This window comes from Vidua chalybeata, chromosome 1, assembly GCF_026979565.1.
Source record: "Vidua chalybeata isolate OUT-0048 chromosome 1, bVidCha1 merged haplotype, whole genome shotgun sequence".
Classification (NCBI taxonomy): Eukaryota; Metazoa; Chordata; class Aves; order Passeriformes; family Viduidae; genus Vidua; species Vidua chalybeata.
The window spans coordinates 63,903,183-63,921,340 of NC_071530.1; the positions used below are offsets into that span (position 1 = coordinate 63,903,183).

At 41.1% G+C, this 18,158-nt stretch overlaps 1 protein-coding gene across 4 annotated transcripts in view; it reads left to right on the forward strand.

Moving 5' to 3' along the window:
- JARID2 (jumonji and AT-rich interaction domain containing 2) overlaps nucleotides 1–18,158 on the forward strand; it is a 211,329-nt gene that overhangs the window by 140,183 nt on the left and 52,988 nt on the right. For all 4 annotated transcript variants that reach the window (XM_053967043.1, XM_053967034.1, XM_053967053.1 and 1 more), the window contains exon 4: nucleotides 11,369–11,538. Coding sequence is in view for 1 of the 4 variants with exons in the window: in XM_053967034.1 (XP_053823009.1) it covers nucleotides 11,369–11,538 (170 nt within the window). In the remaining 3 variants the exon portion in view is untranslated. The remainder of the gene's footprint in view (nucleotides 1–11,368; nucleotides 11,539–18,158) is intronic.

Sequence of the window (18,158 nt, forward strand, 5' to 3'; positions counted from 1 at the left end):
TTGACTCCTGGGGAGGAAGCCTGGAGAGGGTCATGGTTTGCTTCCAAGAGAAACTCAATGCAAAAAAATACAATGATGAAGGAAAAGAGATGAAAAGTAGAGACAGCACCTGCTAAAGTTGGTATTTTATCTTCAGAGTTATATAAGAATAGCATAGATTTAACATAATGGAATTCAGTATTATATAAGAATAGTATAGGATTAACATAATGGAATATACCGATTTTTATTTTATTTTCTTCTCCTGATAGTTCACTTGCATGTTTCTGTTTAGTAGTCCTTTTTGGCAAGACAGTGAATGTGACTGATGAGTGTTCTGTGCAAAAGTGATCACTTTGCTGCTTATCAGAATAAAGTCTGTGCAGCAGATACAGGATGTCTTGTGTCTCTTTTTTTTTTTCTTGCTGCGTGTCTAAACGCTGTAGTTATTACAAGAGAAATGTTGAGTTCCTGGTAATAGCCAGATGGTAGGAGAAGCATTCTAAAGGCTGTCCCTGTGGGAAGTGCAGATACCTGGTTTCAGGTGTGGTTAAATTGCAAGCTGCAACCCCTCTGCAAGAGGTTAAAATGCCCACAACCTATTGACTTTTATCACTTCCTGCCAGTAGATGGAAAATTTTATTCAAATGTTAGGGATTAATGCAGGGCTTAATTGAACAGGAAGTTTCTCAGCCATTCAGGTGGTGGCTAGAATGATCCATACACTGTTATTTCTGACATTTCTGCCAGAAGTAATCTGTGGCTTTCTGGCTAGTGCAAGTTGCTTTTAGGGCGAAGGTGAACGATTGCTAGAGTTGAGGTATGTGTGTTTTTCTGAGATTGGAAAACAAGAAAGAAATGGTCTGTAAAACAACTTTTTTTAAAAGCACAATTGCGGAGAAAAGGCTGCTCAAAGTGAAAAGAGAATTTTCCTTCAGTCGCATGGCTTTGATCTTGCATCCTCTTGAGTTTTAGCAGCTGGTCAAATTACTAGGGAGGGAGCTGCTGCTATGTTTGGTATTATTTGGTTTATCATAGAGAACAAAGAGCAGCCCTGAACTGATCAGAGGCCAGGGGTTTGAGTAGTGCCCAGGCATCTCATGAGCAAGGAAGTGGGAAGCTCTGTCATCTGAACTGTGCTGGTTTTGTTTAATGCCTCCTGCTTGGGAACTGGGAACTGAACAGGTTTTGCAGATGTCCCTCAGATGTCTGAGAACACTGAAAATAATACTAGAATAATATTGAAGCCACACAATGTGTTGTGCTAGAAGTAATTTTGACTTCTCTGTAATTAAATAGAGGGCAGTGCTCAAGTTTTCTCAAAATGGACAAGTTCTAACATTCTATAGGCAGTTTTCCATAGGGTGGGAAATCTTTTTGAAGGGGTCAAAAACACTTTTGAAAATGATCCAAGCCTACGTTGGTAATAAACAGTAACAAAGTTAACAAAGTTGCCTGCAATTCCACACAGACAGCAGCATGGTGCTGCAGGGAAGTGAAGTGGAAGGGGAGACCATTTTGTGCCCCTAGGTTTTCCCACGCTGGCTTTAGGTGAATATCAGAAGACTTGTGAAGTTTGCTTCATTCTTCCACCTTCATTGAGTGCCAGCAGCAGGACCTTGACAGGTTCCTTGCCAGTAGGTGGAGATCGTGCAAGTGAACTGGAAATTGCATTCTCCTTCCAGTGAGGAAGGTGCCTATTAGCCTGGAGTTCAACCTTGTTTACTTCCAGCACAAGGGACAGGGTTTAATGTGAAAAAATAACTTTGTTCTTGTGGTTTTCTTCTTGAAAAGAAGTTTGTAGACATAGTACACGCTCAGACATCTGGTAGTGATTATTAGAAACCAAGCAAATGTAAAATGAGTGCTTTAATTCTTTTTTTTTTGCTGCTGTGGTTTTGCATTTTAACTTTCTTGCATGTGGTGATGCTCTTCTCTGTGCAGCAGCACAGCATAAAATGGCAGACCTGGCCTAAATTTACTCCTTGATGATGTTCTTCTTGCTTTCTGGTGCAGCATGGTGATTAGGGCTCAAGTTGAAAAGTAGGCATCTTGGGTCACACTGCTGGAACAGAGGGGCAGCCCTCATTTCTGGATGCAGGAACCAGAAACCCTAGTCTCCATCTGCCAAGTACTTTTGTAGGTAGCTGTGCTCCACTGTGCTTGGTAGGCAGCTTGCAGAGTGCTCTGGTGAAGAGAACCAAGTAGCAGCCTGAGATGAGGAGTGCTGCAGAAAAGGAACGCCTCCAGAACATGGGTGCAGGAGCAGAAGTAAGCTGTGCACAGGTGGGAGCGTGGGGAGGAGTCAGAAGTTGTTGTAGCTTTTAGGTACTGCTGAAGTCAGTGCTCATCAGCTGGTGCTCGGCACTGCTTCACACCATAGCTTAGTCCTAAAGAGTCAAGTATCATAAGCTAGCGTGCAATCTCTGTAGTATGCATAGCCCAAAGAACAGAGAAAGAGATGTATCCAGGACACAGCCCCCTCTAGAATGGACTTCTGGAATACATTCTTGTTCCTTCTGAACGAGGCTGGTTTTGCGTTCCTGTGCACCTTTGTAGCTTCTGTGGGCATATTTGAGCTGGCTAGGCTGAATGCTGTTGGCTGTGGTGTTGAGGGTGTCAGCAATAACCAGGACTTTGGGAGGAGCATTTGTAGGACTCACTGCCTGCAACATTGTTGTTAGATTGATTTCCATGTAGACTGATGAATTTGAAGGCTTTATGCAGTGTGCAATATGGTACAGTGTAGACACAGCTGGAGTACAACTTGGAGCAGTCAAAGGTTGAAGTACCAGTGCTTATGTTCTTAGACTAGAAATGAAGCCACTCCAGAATGGGAATTTTTAAGAACTGTGTTGCAGGACAAAGGAAGGGTGGCACCACCTGTCTCCAGCATTCAGAAGGATCTCTTCTGCCATCTATTGCCATGTACAGCTCACCACATGTCTGTATGGAGAGCAAAAATGTTTGTTCAATCTCAGGTGTTATAGCCCTGGGGAAAGTAGGTGTAAAAGAGTCATTGTCTTTCTGATTGTCCAGATCCCACACTTACTTGTAGAGGAATAAGGCTTTGGCCCCGGATTTGTGGAGAAGTCTCTGGGACAGTTGCTATAGTGTGATCTGATGACAAAGGCTGTAAGAAAATCACTTTTTGGGAGCTTCATTCAGCTGCCATAATCTCATTTGATCACACCCTCACTGCTGTTTGCCACAGCCACTGGCACATAGGAGAGATTGGAAGGGTTTGAGTATTTGATGGTTATTAATGTATTTCAATCTAAATCAGCCTTTATCCAGCTGCTAGAGTCTGAGCTGGAAGCATGTAATTGTTGAGATACTTGAAGGTGGATGTGTGGTTTTGTAATTGTGTTGTGCTGCAGTTGCACCTTTGTAACTCAAAGTTAAGATTTGGTTTAAGCACAATGACAGGTTGTGACCCTGCCTACAATGCTGCAGTGATGCAAATTATGTGCCATAAGCGTGGACTATTCTTGCATCAAGTCCAGTATAAACCAGTTGCAGCAGTAAGGTGAGAGGGGACCCATTCTCCTGCAACTTTGACTAATTATGCTTTGTTTTTTTGGATCATTTCTTGTTCCTCTTTGCTTCCCTGTATCCTGAAGGCCATGAAGGGCACTCAAGTTCGCTGGGAAATCCTACTGCCACATAAGAGTAGTGTCAAAATTCCCTGACCACTGTGGATGTTTCAGGGCAAAAACCCAGGGCATTTAGTACCCAGTGTGATTTACCCTTTCAAGGTTCTCTAGACCACTGAAATACCTGCACTTCCTGGATCCACAGGTGAAACCTGAATGCAATGTTAGTTTTCTTCAACTTCTATAAACTGTCTAGTATGGGCCTCAGCCTAGCAGGCAAGCTCTCCATACCTATGTCATTGTGACTGCTTATATAGGCAATGTGGAGTATGTACTCAGGCTCATTATGACTGGAGTTGTCCAGTTCCTCCTAACACAGTTAAAGTGATGGGGGATGGTAACAGGGCCCAGCAGCTTCTAAGGACTCCCACTTTGCCCAATGCTATTTTTGTGTTGTTTGAACAGCCAGCTGTTTCCCTTAGTAGGTATAAGTGTTTTTACTAAACTGAATGACATGAGGAGGGTTTGGAGACTGCAAGTACCTTCTTGTAATCAGTGAGCATTGCCAGGAAAAACAGGCAGTTCCAGAATTAATGATAACTGGAGCAGTTTTTAGCAAAAAGAAATTTGTGTCTAGCTGTACTTTGAACTAGTTATGAAGCATATGGGTTAGCTCAATTATTGTTCATTAAATGCCATTCCCAAACACCTTTCTGTTGTTAACATGGGAGGAGGTTCTCAGAAACCAACTGTTTCCCATTTAAACACACACACACACACACACACACACACACACACACACACAGAGTCTCAAAGGAAAATGTGCATCCATTCATTGTGGCTAAAGTTTTAGAGCAATAATTGTTTTTTAAAGACATGTGCCCCGTTATGCTCAACAATCAAGGACTGAATGGGCTGAATATTGTGCTTTCATTGGATCACCTGAAAATTTAAATCTGGTTTAAAATCGTGTTGTTAATTTAGGCCCAATTTTGATTTATCGGCCCACAGAAAGTAAAAAAGATTGCGTGAATAAAGGTCTTGGTAAAAATAGCTTCTGAAAATTGTTGCATTCAACCTTTTTTGAATGTTTAATTTACTGAAAAGTATCCAAGGTTCTTTTAATCATATGACAGGGTTAAAAATTACACTCTTACCTGGTAGTACAGGTCTAGATTGTGTCTTGGATTACATTATCTTGCAAATTATTTTGAAGGAGCCGTATCTGAGAGTGACCCCATGCTTTGCAACAGTTACCTGCACTTGATATCTGCATGGATAGGAGCAACCAGGTCTCTTAACTTCTAGTCCCTTCCTGGTACACCACCACACCTGGTACACCCCACACCTGGTAACCAATGCGGGGACACAGATGCCCATTGAATCTCCATTTCCCCTACTGCAGACTTGCTGGCAGTAGCGACAGAGTAGTTTGTTACAAATGGGCAACAGATACCACTGATATGGGCAGAAAATACATCCCAGTAGTTTTGGGGCATGTGGGAGACGAAATGCAATTCAAAGGACTCCTTCACTTGCTGGCTTTCTTGCTCTTGGTGTGGTGCTGGTGAGTGACCTGACAGGGTAGCTTGGGACACAATGGTGGCAGAGGTGTGTGAATACAGATAGAAACACTACCTAGTGCCACCAGAGCCAACACGTGCACTCAGGTGTGCTCCAGGGACAGCCAACAAGATCTTGTGTTCTGAGGGGAATTCTTTTCCTACTGCATTTTTTTTTTTTGAGTATCCAAATGTTAACCATCACAGTTTGGGGAAAAAAAGAATATGTTTCATTTAAGTTTTGGCATTATTGTCCTGGAAAACTTGTTGAAGTTTGGAGCCCTGTTCACATGAACTGGTGTTCTTCTAGAAGGTCACTGTTGGGAGGGAATGTCTTCGGCTTACTCTGAGGATTGAAAGGGTAAAACGTAGCTTAGCCATGCTTCCTGCTGGCACAAGATTTCCTTCTTGTCCCATGAAGAATGATACCTCCAGCAACAAGTTTTGCATGCTCATCTTGGGCTTGCCTAGAAGTGCCTGTAACATGGTCGACTTTGAGGTGGAAATTACACACTTGATAATAATCTGATTTCCAGCAGACACCTGGCTATTAAAGCCTAAATTACTTTTGTATTTTATTTTTAAATGAGGGCAGAACATTTCTGCAGCCTGTCACATTCAAGTAAATTTACCTTACTGAACAAAGCTGCGCACACAAATGAATTTTTCTGTACAGACATGCTGTGTGCCAGACAGAGTGCCACGTTGTATAGTGCAGTTACACAATTTACATACTTGGTTTATCACCTCCAATGAGACCGAAAGATGGTGCACTTCAGACCTCATCGAGATCAGGGGCACAGAGCCAAGCAAACCTCAGAGATAAGTTTTTCACCATGCCAGCAAAATGTCACAGCAAGGAAGTAAATAACCCAGGTATTCAGCAGAGGGGAAGCTATAATGATGTTAGCATGGAGTGGTCAGAACAGAATCTGTGAGGTAGAGTGCCCAGACGTGCCAGAGCCTTCCTTTAATTGTTAAGTGAAAAGCACTTTGCAGTGAGAAGGAAAATGGGAATTAGTCACAAAACTGTACCACTCAAGCAGCTGTTTCAGCTATGGTTCCTATAGTGTTTGGAAACCTAACTCCTGGTCCTGCTGTTATCAAGAAAAAGGATATATCAGGCTACAGAAAAGCAGGAAAAGACAAAAGCAAAAGTAGAGTCCAAGAAGTTATTGAAAGGTAATGAGACCAAACAGCAAGGACATATGGTAGCACATACTAAGCAGGAAGTTTGGTGGAAACCTGCAGATTGCTGGAGATTAGAGAACGTTTGCAGAAGATTATTTTGCAAATCTCTTCCCAGTTGAGAGGTTTAGCCATAAGAATAGCCTCTCAAACCCAGAATTTTCTATAAATAGATTGGTGTGCATGCAAATGTATTACACAATTGTGCGTATTTGGTTTTGTGTATGTTTTGTAGTACTTACGCTTTGTTTTCGCTTAGGAGTTATGCAGTAATAAACTGAAAATAGTAAGATTTTTGTACTGATGTACAACAAAATCTCACACACTGATAGTTTAATACTTTATTTGTGGCTAGCACAACATGCACTGTTATCTAGAATGTTAATGTTTACTAAATTTAACACAGACTGCTACTACTAGCCTGAACTTTGCTTTGTGAAGACTGCCTTTGTGTATTAAGTCTTTTTTCCTAAATGCGAACTTTTTTACAAGCTAAAGGAACAGTGCTAGGATATGCTTTTTAAAAAGACATTCTGAAGCACTTCTAGTTAACACAAACTGTAGTGTTTTAACTAACAAGAATGCAGTTTGCTTAAAATATTCAACTAAAAATAAGTTCTACTCTAAAAAAAGCTTCAAAATGTATATTTTGCAAGACAGAAATGTTTTGTAGCCTAGTCTGACTTCTTGCAGTCAGGATATTTTTGTTGGGGTGTTTTAGTCTCTGGCTGAAATTTACTTTCTTAGACCTAAAAAGCCAGTTCAGTAGAAGAGAAGCATGCCCAAAGGAGCTGAGACTTCCTCAGGCTGAGGCTTTTTTGAACTTTTTGTCATAGGTATGTGTTTAAAGTCTCTCAAAAGTAGAAGGAAAATAATATTCTGTTGAGAGAAGGTGGTTTACTGTTTATTTTTAAATAGTCTAGATATTTCTGGCTGCATGTTGGGTGTTTGCATGACGTTTACATGTGGGTTTATTTTAAGTTCTTTCCTCGTCCTTTTCCGTCTTGCGAAGGTTTTTCTGTTGGTGTATTTATAAGCCTTACACAGTGTGTACCCTTTCAGTGAGGACAAAGTGAGCAATTTATTTGGAGGACGGAAACAGGATTCTTTTTGTTCTTTCTGCTGCTCATGCCAGTCTGTCTGTTGTTGCCAAATGCACGCTAAATAGGTCATTCCAGCGGAAACCCTTGCATTAAGAAGCAAAGAGCAAAGCCATGTTGGTGGTGTTATGCATTTAAACAATCACAGATTCATTTAGGTTGGAAAAGACCTTTAAAATCATTGACTCCAACCATTAACCCGGCACTGCCAAGTCCACCTGTATCCTTAAGTGGCACGTTCATGTGTCTTTTTAAATGCCTCCAGGGATGGTGACTCAATCACTTCTCTGGGCAGACAATTCCAATGCTTTGCAGCCCTTTCTGTGAAGAAACTTTTCCTAATACAAGATCAAATTTCCTAATACCCAATCTAAACACCCCCTGGCACAACCTGAGACCTTTACCTCTGGTCTCATAACAAGTCCTGTCACTTGTTATGTGGGAGAACAGACTGACCTCCACCTGGCTACACCTTCCTTTCAGATGATTGTGGAGAGCAATGAGATTCCCCCTGAGCCTCCTTTTCTCCAGGCTAAACACCCCTTGCTTTCTCACTCACTTCTCGTAGGGCTTACGCTCCTGACCCTTCACCAGCTCCGTTTTCATCTCCACCACTCAATGTCTTTCTCGTGGTGAGGGGCCCAAAACTGAATGCAGAATCTGAGGTGTGGCCCCACCAGTGCTGAGTACAGGGGACAATCACTGCCTTGGTCCTGCTGGCTACACTGTTTCTCTCTAAATTTTAGATAGGCACCCTCATACACTGAGCACTTCTATAATTTCTGTTCTTCCTTGTTCAGAAGCGCTGTGTGAGTACAACTTGATATGCTTCATCTGATGTAACTGTAGTGAAGAAGGAGGGTACAATCCTTCTTTGGCAGCTGCTTCACACTTAGATTGGATTAAGTGTAATGTGAAACCATACCTGAAATAATTGGTTTTATGCTGCTAGAGGTTTTCATGGGGACATACAAGTTTATTAAGGTACATACATGCCTTCACAAGGAAATAGTTTTAGTTGCTGCCAATGTTTTGAAATATGTGTGTTTTTTCTTTGCTGGCCCACTGTTGAAACTGGTCATGCTTACATAAATCTGAAGCAAGGGCTTCTTAAGAACATGTCTTTTGCTTCCTAATCTTGATTCCTCATCCGTGTATGCTGTAGCTACAGAACAGTTTATTTCTTGCTCACATCTCACTCTGTATGCACTCTCAGGCACTGAAGTAGAAGCCTGTGGAGCACATTCGTATCCATGCAAGGAACAGTAGTTGCAGAAACCTAAAGGATGCTGCAGTTGTAAAAGAGTGCTTTCATTTACTAGTGTTTATAAATTTAATCAGTGATATTTGCACCCTGTAACTGCTCGTGGTTTTAATAAAAGATGGATATTTCATAAGGGGGCCTGATTTTGTCACTGGTGAGGTCAAACTGAGCAGATGGAACTACAGCCATCTTTCAACTATGGTTTGAGAGGAGAAGCATCTCGGACACGTATGACCATATAGCAACAAGTCTCCACAGCCTCCCTGGGAGAAGCAGCAAAAGCTCATGGTTGGGGGAATACCTGGAATTTTCTGTATCCTTGCTGAAATCAAGGGCCCCCATGGGTAGTTGAAGAGCCTGTCATGCTGCCAGTCCAGGCTCCGTAGGGATTTTTTTGTCCCAGAAAAGAACGTTAGCAGACAGCGTACTTTCAAAAACAGAACCAAAAGTACTTTGGGTTCCCGAATACATTTCACACCTATGCCAAACTTGCAAGTCATTCTCTAATCCTGTTTCAGTGCTCTGGAGACTGATAATAGGGATACTGCAAAGCAGCATGGATGATTCTTGCTGCAAAGGGTTAATTTTGAACCATAAAACAGGCTTAATCTTTACTTTGTGGTGTGGTACTCCTTGCTTATCACTGATCACATGAGAATTGAGCAGGTACAGAGATGCAGAGAGTGGGTGGGTTTATGTTTGTAACAGCCTGGCTGATGAAGCACATCAATGGGAAAAAAATGCTGTGCAGAAAGCCAGGATGCTCGCTAACCTTTATAGTCTGCTTTTTGCCGAGAGAGCATATGTTTTGTGCAGAACAGAAGCAACACAAAGCGTTTTTCTCTGGCTGCATGTATGGTTTTGGTGATAGAAACGTAGTTGCTTGAAATTAAAATACCATTCATCCTGCACGGGAGTCCTTATTCTGCTTGAGGAGATGGGGCTTTGCAAAACAATCTGAGTAATTTTTTGGAGATACAGGCATATCTATACGAGACCTTCATTCTGGAAAGATAATTGTTCATAGATATGAGGAAATATATGTGCTAAATAGTCTTTTAGTTCCAGTTCACAAATTATAAGCACCATGATAAAAAAAATTGTAAACAGAGGGTTATATTTGCCATGGAGGAGATGAAAAAAAGCCAATAGGAATGGCTGGTATGTTTTGTTGTTCAGGGCAATGGGGATTGGATAGTGAGGACAAGGACAATTTTATACATAGTTTAGGGAGAAAACTGCTGAAAGTTACATTTGCTCTTTGTTGTCATTAGGGAACGTGTGTATTCATACAAACACTGCTGGGATTTTCAATATTTTTTTTTTTTTTGCTATCTTAGCGACAGGATTGCAGAAGTTTGAAATATAGTAACAAACCTCTTGTTACCCAAATATTTAAGGTTAATACCCATGAAAAACAAGAGGTTTACCAATTATGTGTTTCATCCCAACTGAATGATAACTGTGCTTTCCTTAAGTCACAACAGTCGAGGCTGCCATGGAGTGACAAGACCTGGGCTTCCCTTCAGTGTTATTTAATATGTTTCACTTTGACATTATGTAAATACTCTGCTATTAGGGAATAAAATGACATAAAATTGCATCCTTTCTCAACAAGGTTTTAAGTCTTTCTGTAGCTCCTCTCCTTTTTGAAGCTGTAATAAAGATCATAATTAGAATCCCAGTTGCTTAAGTGATAAATTAACATGTTCTTATATGGGGAACTGAGCCAGGTTCCCAGTGAGACCCCCTCTGGGTATCTGTCCTGCCCCAAAATGCTTTCCCTAATACCAATTTATGTTCTCGACATATTAAAGAAAATCATATTCATTGCTACATAGCAGTTAATCAGAGCCTTCAGATAGGCTTGAAATAATTTGCAGCCAAGTGCCAAAATCACCTGCAGCCACTCATTTCCTGCAGCCATATCTGGGCATGTTTTAAAACTAATCAAAGAGTGTCAGTTCATTGCCCACTACAGGACTGAACAAATTCATTCCACGCATGTCCTTCAATCTTAAAATTTATCCCAAATCCTGCTTAACCCCACTGCTGACCTCCTTGCTTACTGTCTTCTGGGCTGTGGCCAAGGAAGCAAAAATCTAAAGGTTTTGACCTGTCAAAAATATCTTCTCCTAAAGGTTTTATTTTTTAGAACTGGGTACAAATATATATACCTTATCTATTAATATATATTTTACTATGAAAATAAGATTCTATCAGATTGGAATAAATTAAAACCTTAATGGGGCTAAAATAAACCTAATTTGTAATTTAATTAAAAACAGAAAGCAATGAGCACTAACACTTAACAAAAAAAAAGACATTTTCATGGTGCAAAATACAGATTTAATTTTCAAATAAATGAATGGTAAACTGTAATTGTATCATGTGCAAGAAGACACTCAGAACATATGAAACAGTAGTCACAGATTTTGCAGTCAAGATGTTCCCTTTCTGGTTTTCCAAATTGTAGCAGAAGATACCAAAGGGTAAAACAAATAAAATACTGTCTTCATTATTGACCCAGTTAGGGATTTGGTATTGATGGGAGATGGATTCAGATCTCTCTCTTTCTCCCAACCCCCACCCCCCCACCCCAATCTGGTGAATTTTTATGTTTTCACACATCCAGCAAGTTCTGCCTGACATGTTTTTGATGTGCTCTTGTTTCCACAGGCCAAGGCTGCAAGCACAAAGGAAGTTTGCTCAGTCCCAGCCAAACAGTCCCAGCACAACTCCAATAAAGATAGTGGAGCCGTTGTTACCCCCTCCTGCCACTCAGATTTCTGACCTCTCCAAAAGAAAGCCCAAGACAGAAGATTTTCTCACTTTCCTCTGTCTTCGAGGTAGGTATCTGGCAGCAGCACTGGGGCACAGTCTCATTCACAGAAGGAGCTGTAGCACTGCACACCAAGCAGCAGCCAGACAGATGTACTGGAGCTGCACTTGAAGGTATTGTGTGCATTTCAGCTCTCAGCAATTTGACTGTATCTGCAGCAGGAGCATTCAAGTTCACGGTTCTAAAGACCATAAAACGAGGCTGGTAATAGTGCAGGAAGAAGTTTCTTTTATGCTTGGCTCTCTGTTACCCTGAATGAGGTTTTGTCTAGCTCTCTTAAGTCCTCCCCATCCTCCTTTGTTTTGTCTGACTATAAACTGAAGAAGTGCTTAACTTGCCTGAGTACTTGTTCCTGCAAGAGGAGAAATCTGCTTGGAAATTCCCCTTCTCTACCTACTCACTGTCCTTTATTGTTCAATCTGAGTGAGGCTTTTCATCTGACAGTGGGTGGAGGGGTTGCCATTGTTCTTGTCTGCCTCAGGAACTGGATTGTTCCTGTGGTGATAATTAAAACGGGTGAGCTCCTCCTCTCAGCAATCCAAGTACAAAGGAGGCATCTGAAATTTCGGAGTGAAATACTTGAATTACCTCACTGTAACAGGTGCTTCAGCCTGGCCGGAGCTGTGTAGTGTGTCAGGGATCCATGGGCTGTGTGTCTGCAAGCCTGCATGTCAGACTTGGGGGACCTGAGCATGAGGTACAGCTCACTGACAAGATTAAGCTATAGAGGGAGATGTTACTCGAGTGGTCATTTTTCTTAAGACTTTCCATGGCCCTGTGTCCCAAGTCATGTGCAGAAGATAGCATCTTTCAGTTAAATCCCCAATTGTCATGTTATCTCTTGCTGTATGTTTCTCCACAGGTGTGTCCCCAGTCTCATTAGTCTGTGCTGGAATGATGCCTCTTGCTGTTGGTTTGTCCCATTACCTGCTGAAAGGGCATGCATTTACAGATAGAGCTGGTCTGCAAAAGTCTTACTTAGTGGGCTGAATCTTTCAGAGCTTGGTTTGAGTTCCCCTTTCTTAGGTCTCTGCTGCATCTGTGGACAGCAGTGATCAGCACCACCCATAGCTTCTAGCTTGAGGCTTTCTCACTTTAGTGTGACAGTGTGGTTTGATTTCTTTTTAGGCTAGTGACTCCTTCAGACTGGTTGCTAATTTATCCATCTCATTTCACATCCAATATGGAGCCTCCATCCTGTTGGGACCTCTGGTAAAGTGGGTGGGTGGAAGGGATAGTTGAGGGTGATTTGCTAGCTTTTGTGTTTGTTTAAAGGATGGAGAGGAGGAGAATCTAATGGAGTTTAAAGTGGCATAACGGTCCTCTGAAATTTAATCTGTGGAAATGTATTTCTAATTTAGTGTGCCGTGAGGTTGATCAGTCTGTTGGCAGCGTGTCACTGCTGTGATCTGGGCCAACTGCCACAGTTGTTGGTGGGGAAGAGTCAGATGGGGGTTGCGTGTGTCTGTGTGTGAGCACACATGGCTGCATTCACACACTTGTTTCCACTGCTTGCTAACCAAGCATGTGTTATTTATAGCATTGAAGGCACTTGCACTTATAGAAAGGCAACCTGTGTGGGGGTGTCACTTATCTCCACTTTTATTTTCTACTCTCTTAGCATTCTCTTAGTGTTCTGGTTTAACAATGCAAATGGGAAGCACAGGTACTTTAGTCCTATTCCAGTGCTTCATGTTGTTGGGTTTGGGTTTTTTTTTTTTTATTTAAATCAATGGGTGTTTAGCTCTTGCACCTGTAATTTTCTCCTTTGTTATTCATCTGTGGCATAATTGATGTTTTGTACTGTCAATTAAGAACTTGCAATTCATTCCTAATTTCTTCAGTATGCAGGAGTACTGGAATATTTCTGACAACACATATATTCAGACGGCAAGATCACAATTACAATTATGTTAGAAACCACGAGGGAGAGTCTGCTCTGAGTTTCACACATGGCACGTTCTTGGTCTACTTAAACAGTCTGAAGAAAAACTGTGAAAGGGAAAGCTGTCAACTTTGTGTTTCAGCACCCCCGCAAGCTTATTACTGCATCACCCCTTTATAAAACATGAAAAGAGCCAGTTAAAAAGAGGCAGGAGAATCTTCTTGGACACCTGCTACCAGGATGCTTCTCTGTGGAGGAGCAGGACAGTGCTGTGGCTTGGAGGGAGGAGTGGGTTGTTCAGATTTGTATTAGCATGGTTCTGGCTTCTGTGCCTGGACTGCTGCATCCTTCAAGAGGTCCTGGCTGCCTCAGGTTGTGTCCATTTGGCTGCTGGGAATGTTTAGCATGTGGTTGTCTCTTTTGATGAGTCCATTTCAAAACAAGGAGATAGAAGCGGGTAGGGAGTTCATGTAGCAGCGTGCTGGTAGATCCAACTCCAGAAAGATCCCACAAGTGACTCTCCAGGGCACTGGCCGGCTTAGTTTAGTGCTACTCTTCTGGTGCTGCCTAGTGAGCTTGGAGAGGGAAGAGCCAGAAGCTTACTAAGACCCTGCATAGGGAAGGAAGACTTGGGATTTTTTGGAAGGGGTTATTTTGATTTGGAACCTCCATGCTTTTATTTATTGAAGTGTTGAGGGTTTCAGAATTGTTTGCATGGTGGGACACAGGTGGTTGTTCTGACTTCTGTCCAGCTGCATGTGTCCAGCTTTGGCTCTTTGTGCTTTCACTGTGAAATGCAACATGCAATTGCATGGAAATAAGAGCACACTCACAGGTTTGAACCTCAACACTTCAAAAATCTTAAGTGTAGTAGTGATAAGATCCAGGACAGTAAATCCCCGTGTTTGTTTAATTAAAAAAAAAAAAAAAAAAAAAAAAAATTAGGACTATCTGAGGTCCTAGTCCTTCAAAATGATCTGGTTGATATAATCCCTGGATTCATGATCAAAGCCTTTTTTTGGGCAAAGGAGTTTTTCCCAGGATTGGTGGGAATGAAGCTCAGTGGTCTTCTCTGCCTTTGTCCCACCACACCCAGCAGTGGTGTCAGAAGCACAGCATAAATTTATCACACCATAGATGAGTCACTAAGGGTGGAAAACACCTTCAAGATCACAAAGTCCAACCTTAGACCGAATTCCACCATGAATTCACATGTCAGTATGTACTTGAATTTTCTGGTTTTAAACGAGAAATTTAAGCATCCTGTCACCACTACATCTTCATTCTTCATTGTTCTTGTGGGGTTTATTTGAGTGGGAGCTGAATTCTGTCAGTGAAGGAGCAATACTGTCATGATACAGTGTGGAAGAAAGGCCCTTGACATGCATAAGATCCCATAATTACGAGAAGTCCCATTTACCTGTCCTGCTGTGTGTAAGAAAATCTAATGATTCAAATAATTTTAACTCCCCCCATCTCCATTAGCACCCTGTAATTTCAAAGGGAAATAATTTAACCAAGATGACCTGCTTGGTTTCATTATCCAGAACACAAAGGCTTTAGACATATCTTAATTAGTTTGTTTTTCAAACTCTAGATTTGATAATACACTGTACTAATTACTTCTTAAAAGGTAAGTGGAGCACAATGAAAATGCTGTAACCGTTGATGAATATCTGAGACCTGGAATACATTTCTAGACTGACCAAACTTGGCAAGCCTCCTCTGCTTTCTATTATTTTAAAAAACTCCTTTTAAAAAGGTTAGTGCTTTTTAAAATTGTATTAAATTGTGACCTAGAATTTTCAACACAAGGAGGGGAATAGTACAGATATCTCCGAAGTGTTTGTCTGCTGTGTTCTTATCTTTAAATAGCTTCTTTGAAGAAGCCTGTATGTCCTTTGCCAGAGGCATAATTAGTATCTTTCAGCAGTGTGTAGATACGAGTGTGTCATCTCCATGTGGTTGTACAACAGCTCTCACTTTTACTGTGTTTTCTGTCTCTGATCATATTTTTCTTAATAGCTTCTCTTAGACTGCATTTAAGTTACCTCTGCTCTCTGTAATTATTTACAGCTTAAAATATTATGAGTCAAATACCAGGCTAAAGGAAGGAGAAACAACTCCCTGTGAGCAATAGATCTTTGGCAAAAGGTGATAACAGGAAGGCTGTGATTAGGAGAGTACATTTTAAGAAGTTTTCCCATGATCAATTTTCTAATTAAGCTGAGCCTTTGGGAGTTACATGCTAGAGAATTTCAGGGATTCCAAAATAAAAATTGTTTAATTGAGATCTCAGAAATTGAGTTTTCAGGCTCTTCTATTCTGCAAAATGTGTGATTGTTCTTTTTCCTTGAGTGCTGTGCTGACTTAATAATCTGGTGATTTATTACAATTGGGCAAAATCAAAACAGAAAATTTCACTATGTGAAATACTTGTCTGAAATGTGCATGTTTGTCTGAAGTTCAGTAACTTCTAACTTTTAGTGCAGTGTGCTCTTAAAGAGATTTTTTATTCCTTTAAACACCTGTTTTTGAGTGGTAAAAAGGGTCAGGGGCCTTTGATCTGAGTCTTCTCTTTTGAGTCCTGACAGGAGAAATTGACTGTGTCAGTTCATACCTGCTGAGATTTCTGATTACAATGGAAGAGCCCCCAGAAACAAAATTTGTGAGTTCTTAATCTTGGACGTGTTAGAAAACAACTGTTAATTTGCCCATCTTTTCAGTAAGGCAAAAAGGTATGTTTGCCTTGTTAGTTTGGTGTCAGTAGGCTCTGTAGTCCAACATGTGCTGTACTTGGAGAGCTGCTGCCTTGCATCAGTCACATTCTTGAAGTACCAGCCATCGGCACTGTGGAGATTGCTCACCACATCAGAGTAAGCAGATTGAATAGCACAGCAACTTGATTAGGCTGGAAGCAAAGCAATGAAATGCTGACACTGTCCAAAAGTATGAGCTTCTTTGCAGTCTGTGTTAGTTTTTATAATTCCAAAATAATATTAAAACATGCAGACATACAATAATTTGTTTAAAATACTGGAAGAAAAAATTTTATTGATTTTGTTATTATATCATTTGGTATTTGAAACTAAAATTTTAGGATGGATTGAAAATTCAAGAATAAACTTTAGGGTGTTGAATTTCAATTGCACAAAACATTTAATAAAAATAAGTTTACATTTAGTAATTGTAACCTCAAAATTTCTAAGTTCTGTTTTAAAGTTAGGAGTAACATTGAATTGTAGAATATAAGCTACTTTTCATATATGCAACCATTTAGGCCACCTATGGAATATGAGCTACTAAGAAACTCTTGTGGTAGTTTAGGATAAGAGCAATTTAATTGGTATTAGCAGGGAGAAAATGTTACAGCCTCAGAGTGAACAACACTTGCGTGAAGTACAGAGAAAGAAGAGAGCCTGGTGACCACCACCATGGCGTTGTTCCTTCCCAGGGGAACGGAATGCTGCTGGAGTGCCAAAACTCCAGGCATCCAGTGGAAGGTGCAATTTCATGTCTGCGTGTGCCTACTGGGAGATTCAGGAGATGGGAAGAGGTGCTGAAGTAAGATGAAGTATCCTCTGTGTAGTACTACAGCTGAAGGAAAACTTTTTCTTGCTCTTCCAGTTTTTGAACCTTTGATGATCCCAATATCTACCCCTGCAAAAAGCTACAGGATGCAGTTAACTGATTGAAATGGAAGACTAATTTTGAGGTTTAGCTCTTGTATTTGCCAGACTCAGTCTGAGTCCCTCAGTGAGCTGCTTAGTTTGTTGTAAAATGAGGATAGATATTTAACTCTGTATATAGGCATCAACATAGCTGGATATTGATTGTGGATGAGCTAATGGCATAAAATCTGAGTGCTGTGATGGCAGCAGCAGCAATTCAAAGCCTTGCTGCCCAGGGGGACAATGTAAAGTATTCTGGCAACAGCAATTCCTGCCCTTCATCCCAGCCAAAAACCTCTGAGCCTGCTTTCTAACCCGTGAATATACCATAGCTTCAGTGTTAACCAAATGACTGATTTTGTGCTAGGGGTGGGAGCCAGGATCTCCTGGGTCCCATCCCTAGCCTGGCACAGCCTGGCAGCTTGTTGGGAATGTCATCACAGTGGTTTGAAACTTCCATACTAGTTTTGTTCTTGGTGGGAGGGAACATAAAGTTGGGCGTTAAAGTACACCTGCAAAGGCTTGGTTTTGAGGTTCACTGTAAAATCCAGTCAGGCTGGTGGAGTTAAATTGCTTTGAGATTGTCAGATACGAATTGTAGATGTAAGAAGTGCTCCTTTGGTGGTTTTGTTTTTTTTTTTTTTTAATTTAGAGTATTCTATTATTCTGGAGTGTTTTGCTAAGTTTGGAAAGTAAACCTTTTATTTTTTTCCTGCAGACTCATGCATTTCCCCACCCTTGCTCCATTTCTGTAGAAAAGGAAAAATTTTCTTCAAGCTTTTGGGTTTAGCTCTACTACTTCAAAGAACATACTGAGAAGAAAATGGGGGTTATGTTGCTACACTGGTCGATAAATTAACTGTAACACCAGGCACCTTGTGATTCGTACAATGGCAGCAGAGGGAGGAGTTGGGGCTCAGTTTTGTTTCTGTATTTGAGATGGCCTTTTCCTCCCTCTCGCTCAGGCACTGGGGAGCTCCCTCTGGGACCATTCCTGCAGGTGGAGTCAGACAAGTGAAGTGCAATTGCTCTTTCCCACAGAGTTTATGCAGTTTGTGCTCCTTTAGCCTG